The sequence below is a fragment of the Ornithorhynchus anatinus genome, chromosome 5 (assembly GCF_004115215.2).
Source record: "Ornithorhynchus anatinus isolate Pmale09 chromosome 5, mOrnAna1.pri.v4, whole genome shotgun sequence".
NCBI classification, from domain to species: domain Eukaryota; kingdom Metazoa; phylum Chordata; class Mammalia; order Monotremata; family Ornithorhynchidae; genus Ornithorhynchus; species Ornithorhynchus anatinus.
The window spans coordinates 63,339,194-63,347,878 of record NC_041732.1 but is presented as its reverse complement, the minus strand read 5'-3'; the positions used below and the strand labels follow the sequence as shown (position 1 = coordinate 63,347,878).

The following is an 8,685-nucleotide window of genomic DNA, read 5'->3' as shown; positions in this document are numbered from 1 at the left end:
TCCCTCAACCATGAAGCCACTCTCAGCTCTGCCCTCCCTCAGCCCCCCCCATTGGTCCCTCTCCCACTTATAATAAATAAATCTTGGTATTTGTTAAGCGCTTACTATGTGCCAAGCACTGTTCTAAGCGCTGGGGTAGATACAAGGTCTCGGTTGTCCCAATGGGGCTCATCCCCATTTTACAGATGAGGTAACTGAGGCCCAGAGAAGTTAAGTGACTTGCCCCAAGTCACACAGCTGGCCCTCGGCCCTGCTCTCCTCTCAGCCCAACTGCCCCCTCCTCAGCCCCGCCCTTTGACCCCCATCCCCCCTGCCTAGGCCTGCCTCCCTGCTGCCCCTCCGCCCTTCAGCCTCGATGGCCCCCGTTCCCCCAGGAGGCCTCCTTGGGGCCGAGCCCGTCACCCCAACAAAACGGTGCCAGCAGCTGAGCCCTTTGACCCCAGTTTCTTCCTGCCAGTCCCCCTGCAACCTGCCCTGTGGAGGCCGAGCAGCTGGCACCCTCCAACGACCGGCCCAGAGAGGGTGAAGGCCGGGCGGCCTCCCTCCCTGCTCCCTTGTTGACCAGGCCGGAGGACAGGGCCTGGACCAGGAGGGCAGCGCCCTGGCCCTGGGGAGGGAGACAGTCATTCATTCAATAGTATTTATTGAGCACTTATTATGTGCAGAGCACTGTACTAAGTGCTTGGAATGTACAATTTGGCAACAGATAGAGACAATTCCTGCCCATTGACGGGCTTACAGTCTAATCAACAGACAGACAGTCAGTCATGGCTCAGTGGGAAGTGCCTGGGCTTGGGAATCAGAGAACATGGGTTCAAATCCCGGTTCAGCCACTTGTCAGCTGTGTGACTTTGGGCAAGTCACCTAACTTCTCTGTGCCTCAGTTGCCTCCTCTGTAAAATGGGGATGAAGACTGTGAGCCCCACGCGGGACAACCTGACCACCTTGTAGCCTCCCCAGCGCTTAGAACAGTGTTTTCCCGGCTCTGCGACTTGTCAGCTGTGTGACAGTGGGCAAGTCACTTCACTTCTCTGGGCCTCAGTGACCTCATCTGTAAAATGGGGATTAACTGTGAGCTCACGTGGGACAACCTGATTACCCTGTATCTCTCCCAGCGCTTCGAACAGTCCTCTGCACATAGTAAGCGCTTAACAAATACCAACATTATGATTCCTGAGGGGCAGGCAGGCCAGAGTTGGCTTGTCCAGAGCCCGAAGGCTGCCGGGAAGTCGTGTGAACCCCTGGACCCCAGCTTCGGACCACTTGGCTTCCCGGCCGCCGCCGCCCCCTTTCTCAGCAAGCCCTGCCCGGCGGCCACCCACCGGCTCCTCCTCTCCCCCCTCCCCCGCCTCCTGTGCCCTCCGCCCCCTTTCCCTCCCCGCTATCTGCCGCCGGGGACCTTTGAGACCTGGGTTGACATCATCCCTGCGCCAGGCCGAGCTGGCCGCCCTCCTGTCCCTGCCCCTCTCCTGCCCCTGCTCCTGCCCCTGCCCCTCTCAGCCATGTTCTTTCTCCCCTCCCTCACCTCCTGGCTCCCCGGCTTCCCCTCCCTGCAATGGGGCTCCGACCTGCTCGACTCCCTCCTGCAAGGTGAGCATCCCGCCCCCTTCTCCCCCCCCCCACGGTAATTCCCCTGTCGTGTGTCCCTTCGTGTCCCCTCCAGCCCTCTCTGCCCTCCCTGACCTCCAGGCTCCCCCAGTTACCCCTCCTTGCCGTTGGGCTCTGACCTGCTCGACTCCCTCCTGCCAGGTGAGTGCCCCTCTCCCTCCCCCCTTCTCCTTCTCCACGGTAATTCCCCTGCCGTGTCCCCCCTCTCCGTCTCCCAGGCCTCATCGGGGCCTGCGGCGTCTCCGTGCTCTGCAGTTTCATGAAGATTTACTTCTTCATCCGCTGCCTGCAGTGAGTATGAGCCGTGTCCTCCGGGAATCGGGACGGCTCGGACTTCCTCTCCCTCCGAATTAGGCCTCCGCTGGGCCCTGTTGACCCGGCCCACCCCTCACCCTGCATTCATTCAATTGTAGCTATTGAGCGTTTACTTCGTGCAGAGCAGCGTACTAAGCGCTTGGGAAAGTACAATACAGCAATAAACTGACACATTCCCTGCCCACAAGGATTTTATAGTCTAGGGGGGTGGAGACAGTCGTTAATAGAAATAAATTACAGACCTGTGCATGAGTGCTGTGGGGCTGGGAGGGGAGAAGAAGAAAGGGAGCTGCAGAAGGGAATGGTAGAAGAGGAAAGAGGGGGCTTAGTCAGGGAAGGCCTCTTGGAGGAGATGTGCCTTCAATAAGGCTTTGAAGGGGGGGAAAGTAATTGTCAGATATAATAATTGTGGTATTTGTTAAGCGCTTACTATGTGCAGAGCACTGTTCTAAGTGCTGGGTCAGATACAGGGTCATCAGGTTGTCCCACGTGAGTCTCACAGTCTTCATCCCCATTTTACAGTTGAGGTAACTGAGGCACAGAGAAGTTAAGTGACTTGCTACAGTCACACAGCTGACAAGTGGCAGAGCCAGGATTTAATAATAATGTCGGTATTTGTTAAGCGCTTACTATGTGCAGAGCACTGTACTAAGCGCTGGGGTAGACACAAGGGAATCAGGTTGTCCTACGTGGGGCTCACAGTCTTAATCCCCATTTTACAGATGAGGTAACTGAGGCACAGAGAAGTTAAGTGACTTGCTACAGTCACACAGCTGACAAGTGGCAGAGCCGGGATTTAATAATAATGTTGGTATTTGTTAAGCGCTTACTATGTGCAGAGCACTGTACTAAGCGCTGGGGTAGACACAAGGGAATCAGGTTGTCCTACGTGGGGCTCACAGTCTTAATCCCCATTTTACAGATGAGGTAACTGAGGCACAGAGAGGTTAAGTGGCTTGCCCAAAGTCACACAGCTGACAAGTGGCAGAGCAGGGATTCGAACCCATGACCTCTGACTCCCAAGCCCGTGCTCTTTCCACTGAGGCACGCTGCTTCTCTGTAATGGATATGAGGAAGGAGGGTGTTCCAGGCCAGAGGCAGGACGTGGGCTAGGGGTCGGTGGTGAGATATATGAGATGGAGGTACAGTGAGAAGGTTAACAGTCCCTCCACCTCCTCTGCCTCCCTCTTCCTCTCAACCCCATCGTCCCTGACCCCTGAGCTGGGGCTGAGGACCTCGGAGGACTGGGGCCAACGAAGAGGGAAACAATCAATCAATCATATTTATTGAGTGTTTACTGTGTGCACAGCACTGTACTAAGCACCTGGGAGAGTACGGTATAACAGTCGATATACCTGTCTCCTGCCCACAATGTGTTTGCAGTCTAGAGGGAGGAGACAGACATTAATACAAAAAATAAATTACAGGTGTGTACAGAAGTGCCTTGGGGCTGAGGGCGGGGTGAAAAAAGGGTGTAAATCCAAGTGCAGGGTTGACATTCAAACATTCATTGCCGTATTTATAGAGCGCTTACTGTGTGCAAAGCACTGTATTAAGCCCTATAAACAGACACATTCCCTATCCACAATAGGCTTAGAGTTTAGAGGGGGAAGGGAAGGAGTGGGAGAAGAGAAAATGAGGGCTTAGATGGGGAAGGCATTTTGGAGGAGGTGTGCCTTCAGTAAGGCTTTTGAAGGTGGGGAGAGTGTTCGACTGAGGATGGGAAGGGGAGGACATTGCAGGTCAGAGACAGGATGTAGATGAGAGGGAAGAAGTTTAAAGAGTTGGCTTGGACCTGGGTTGTCGGGGGCATCCTGGCCCTCTGCAGACCTTTAACTGTCTTCCCCCAACTCGCCCCCAGCAAAGCAGCCAGGCAGCCCCAGAGAGAACCCCCACCTGAGCAGCAGGTTCGGTGGCCTGGGGACTCCTGAGTCCAATACTACTCTCCCTTCCAGATGCCTGGTGGAGGCTTGAGCAGGAGAGCAACTCGAATCCCCGCCCCCTCCCCACCCCTCTTCACACCACCTCCCAAGATGAATGTCCTCACCCATCCGTCAATCAATCAGTGGTATTTAGTGTTATGCTCCCCAGTCACCCCTAGACCATAAGCTCATTATGGACAGGTCTGTTGTATTGTACTCTCCCAAGTGCTTAGTGCAGTGCTCTGCACACAGTAAGTGCTCAATAAATACCATGGATTGATTGATTGGGGCCATCCAGTGGGGTTGGGAGGGGGCAAGCCCAGGATGGCCCCCTCAAACTTGGGCAGGAGAGTCATGAGAGAAGGAGCTAAGCGGTCTCTGGGGACTTTCCTCTGGACCTTCAGGATTGGCATTCTTGGGGGAACTGTGAAAGCAGTGGGAAGTGGAGCAGGAAGGCGGAGGAGTCCGGCGAGCTGCCACCGACCTCCAATCCCATCATTCCCCCAACTCCTGAGCGCTTGTCACCCGACTGAGCAGCGGTGGCTGGGGGGAGGGTGGGAGAGGATGGGGTGGGGGCGGCCCTGTGGAGGCCATCGGGGTCTCCACTTCCTCCACCCCAGAGACCCTGAGTGGCAAGTGGAGAAAGAGCGTCTGCGGTCCCAGTGGGCCCTGCTGGAGCAGCTGCACCTGTTGGTGTTGACGGGCATTTTCTCGGTGGTGGGGGCCCGGGTGGCCGCCCTTGTGTCCCTGGAATTCTCACTGCGGGCCGTCTCCACGCTGCTGTCGATGAGCAAGGTGAGTTCTGTAGAGGGACGAGGTTGGTGGGGAGGAAAAGAGGGGTGGGTCACCCAGCCACAGCAGACCTGGTCGAGACCAGATCCCGTTGCCCCTCAAGGGGGACTCCTGGGCCCCAACCCCTGCCCCTCCCCTTGATTTGGAGTAGGGCCATGAGATCGATCCTCATCCTCCTCTTGGGACTCCCAGTGTTCTTGGCTTTTGGTATTCACTGCGCGGGGGTTGGAGGAGTGAGGGTTCCCAGACAATTGTGAGGGAGGGAAACAGATGAGAGGTTACGTGGAACCCACGCGTCAGTCTGTCAATGGTATTATATTAAGTGATTGGGAGAGTACAGAACGATAGAGTTGGTAGACACGATCCCTGCCCACAAGGCGCTTACAGTCTACATGGCAATATATTACAGAGAGGCAAGGAGTAGAGCACAGGGATATATACATGCATGGTGCTGGTGAGGTATCGAAGTGCTTAAGGGGTACCGACCCAAGTGAGCAGGCAATGTGGAAAGGAGGGCAATAAGGGTGGGGAAATGAGAGGTTTCTCGGAGGTGATTAATTGTGGTATTAGTTAAGCACTTAATAGGTGCCAGGCACTGCACTAAGCGCTGGGGAGGATACGAGCAAATCGGGTTGGACACAGTCCCTGTGCCTCTTGGGGCTCAAGTCTCAATCCGCATTTGACAGACGAGGTAACTGAGGCACAGAGAAGTGAAGTGACTTGCCCAAATTCACACAGCAGACAAGTGGTGGTGCCGGGATTAGAACCCATAACCTTCTGACTCCCAGGCCCGTGCTCTATCCACTCCGCCCTGCTGCTTCCCAGGTGATGTAGACTGTAAGCTTCTTGTAGGCAGGGACCCTGTCTACCAACTCCATTGTATTGTATTCCACTGTATTATTATTATTTTCGTATTTGTTAAACACTTCCTGTGTGTCAAGCAATTTCTACGTGCTGGGGTAGATGCCAGTTAATCAGGCTGGACAGAGACCCTGCCCCACTAAGTACTCAATAAATGCCACCGATTGATTAATGTGGTTTTTAGTGGGGCTTTGAAGAGGTGTTCCGGGGTGGTCCGTCGGTGTCCTGCCCACCCTGCCCGCAGTGGGTCCCCGGCTGCTTTCCCACCCGCTCACCATCCCCCAGGGCCCGCCGAATCCCCAGCTGCACCTGCTGTGCCAGTACTCCCTGGGCTGCACCCTGACCTGCAGCCTGAGCTTCCTTCTGGAGGGGGCACCGCACCGCACCTGGAACCTCCTCCTGAGCCTGGGGCTGGCGGGGCTGCTGGCCCGCCTTGCCCGTCGCCTCGGCCGCCACGTCCTCTGCCTCTACGAGCTGCACAGCCAGCAGCACTACTGCGGGGCCTGCCTGTCCCTGCTGGCCACCTGGCACTCCCTCCCCACCCTGCTCGGCCAGGGGCTCAAGACTGCCTTCCTGGTGGGGGACCTGGCAGCCGTGGCACTCATCAACCGCGACTTCCTCAACACTTCGGAGGCCGTGCGCTTCTGGACCCCGCTCACCATCTGCTATACGCTGCTGGTCATCTATATGCAAGGTGGGGTGGGGGGCTCGGGGGTTCCTGGACCGCCGCCGTCCCCTGCCCCCTCACCCCGGGGCTGGGAGCCCAAGTGCTGGGCTGGAAAGAGAGGTGGCCCTGGGAGGTATGGGCAGGGGCTGACCTGGCCATTTTGAGGACCTGATTTCCTTCCCTGCTGGTTCACGGGCATCGGGTGCTCGGGCAGCCCCTGAGGCAGGGAGACAGTGGACGGTGGGTGGGCTTGACCCCAGCCCATTTTGGGAGGAGGGCCGGGGGACCTGGGCCCATCCAGCCTTGCTGGAGGCTGCTTGGGTGCAGGCAGCCTAGAACTCAGGGCCCAGCACAGGGCGGAGGCTGGTCTCTGGCTTCTCCCTGGTGACCCAAGGTGGGCAGAAATCCCATCTGCAGGCCTGTAGCAGCCTGCCCACCCCCCAGCAGGGATCTGGGCACCAGGCCTCTCCCCTGTCCCTTTGATTCCTTTCTGATGGGAGTCCCAACCCCAAGGTGCCAGACTTCCCAGCTCCTTAGTTTTGGGAATAAATGTTGATTTGGGGGGGCAGTGCTATGTACAAACTGCCACATTTTCTCAGCTCTGGTCCATCCTGCCTTTGGTTTCTGCTGACCTCACTGAGCACCTCCCTGCAGATTGACCCCCCCCACCTCCTCCACTCACAGGCTGGGGCCCTGGTCCAGCCTCTCCAGTGTAAGCACAAGGAGTCTGGGCCACCCCTTTCTCAGCCCCCCAGTCTCCTCACCTTCCACCAAAGGTCTAATGACCCCTCCTTCCCAACTTGCCAACTACCCCCAGTTAGGAAGGGGATGGGGAGGCAAAGAGGGCTCAGGAGAAGAGGAGACTGAGGCAGGAGCCAGGAACCAGTTACCCAGGCCCTCCTAGGCTACCCCCTCTGCCCCTGGACCACACTCTGAGTTGACCTAAGTTGAGGTGGGGAGGGCTGGTTCCCGTGAACCCCAACCTGACCGTGACATGCGTCGGCTTTTTGGCAAGAGCAGAGGAGCAGCGTCAGCACCCCAGTCAACAGAACCGGTACCAGACGGTATTTGTGCGCATGGGCGGCCTCTTTATCCTCCTGCTGACCGTGGGCCGCTGGGCAGACATCTTTGGCGTCCTAATTTCCTTCATCGGGGAGTTGTGGTGTCTGACGGGCTCCAAGGCCATGCTGGACATCTGCCAGATGCAGGTGAGACCCTACCTCTCGCCCTTCAGGTACTCTCACAGGCCACTTCCCCCCCAGTGTTGGCCAGCTCTCCCCGCCCCACCCCCACCCGGATGTCGGCCAGCAACGGGTAGATCTGAGGTGTGGTAGGAGGACAAGGGAAGGCTAAATGGGCTCCTGTGTGTCCTGGACCCTGGCTTCACCCGGCCGTCTCTCTGTTTTTCTGTCTGTAGGTGGATTCTGACCAAGCTCAGGCCTCAGAGAGGCCTTCAGCTGCAGGTCCCAGCAGCACCACGCGGCCAAACAGCACCAGACAAAGGGGCCGGTCCGAGACTGGGAAGAAGGAGGGTCAGGCCCTGAGGCTGAGGAAATCGCCGCAGCCTGGTGACTAACCCGGACCAGATTCTCGGTCTGGGGCCAAGTGCTGACCCAGGGAGGCTCCGGTGGGGGCTGTGACTGCCCACCCTGGCTACAGCCTTCAGGACGCAAGGCTTTGGAAACGGGAAGAAGCCTGGATGACTGCTGACTTGGAAGAACTTTGATGACTTCAGGCTCTGGCCCACCCCCACCAGCTCCGATAAGGTTTAAGGTCTTGGCTGGGATGTGATATCTGGGCCCTCTGCCCTGCCCTCCCCTGCCCTCCATCATCTCTCCCTTCCCCCCCAACCCTCCCAAGGCCTGGGTGTTCCCTCCTTCTACTGTTTCCCGCCAGGCCTATGGGGACTGTCCCCCTGGACAGATCTGCACGTTTTTATCAGTGCGGGAAGCTGGACTGGAGGTAGGAAAACTTAACTCCTTACTGGCCTGTTTCCACCCAGTTCCTAGAAACCAAGCTGTTGGGCCCAGTAGTCCCAGCTCCCCCTCCCTCAAGGGCTAGGGCCTAAACTGAGGGGATTCCTGTTGGGTCTGAGGTGGGCAGGGATGGAGAGGGCAAAGGGGGCTACCTGGCAGCTGGGGAGAGGAGGTTACCCGGAAGCAGCCACTGGCTCAACTTGGGGACTCCCAGCTTGCAAGCGCAGTGAAGGCGAGGGTCCATCTGGACTTCACTATTCCCCATCTCCTTTTCCTCCTCCCTCTGTTTTCCCCCACCCTGGTCCCTTCTCCAATTCTTGGACTCTCTGCCAGTTCCATGTTGGACCTGTGAGCAATAAAGACTCTGACTTTCTGATATGCCAAGTGGGGAGTGATGGGGAGGGGTGTGGTGAAGTGGGGGAAGGCAAGTAAGCGGCAGTGGGGGTGGGGCTGGACTGACTGAGAGGGGTGAGCGTTGGGGGGGGTGGGTGCAGTGGGAGGCTGGAGCAGCTGCCGGCTCAGTCTTCTTTCTGCCCTCCTGCTC

General features: G+C 57.5%; 1 protein-coding gene across 1 annotated transcript; it reads left to right on the top strand.

Annotated features, from left to right (window-relative positions):
• The first annotated feature begins 1,128 nt into the window (after positions 1-1,128).
• On the top strand, positions 1,129-8,519 carry TMEM82 (transmembrane protein 82). The gene is made up of 6 exons (XM_029066214.2): positions 1,129-1,590; positions 1,827-1,899; positions 4,466-4,640; positions 5,784-6,192; positions 7,186-7,373; positions 7,583-8,519. The coding sequence occupies exons 1-6, from the start codon at positions 1,167-1,169 to the stop codon at positions 7,739-7,741; spliced, it is 1,428 nt and encodes a 475-aa protein (XP_028922047.1). The 5' UTR covers positions 1,129-1,166; the 3' UTR covers positions 7,742-8,519.
• The last annotated feature ends 166 nt before the right edge of the window (positions 8,520-8,685 follow it).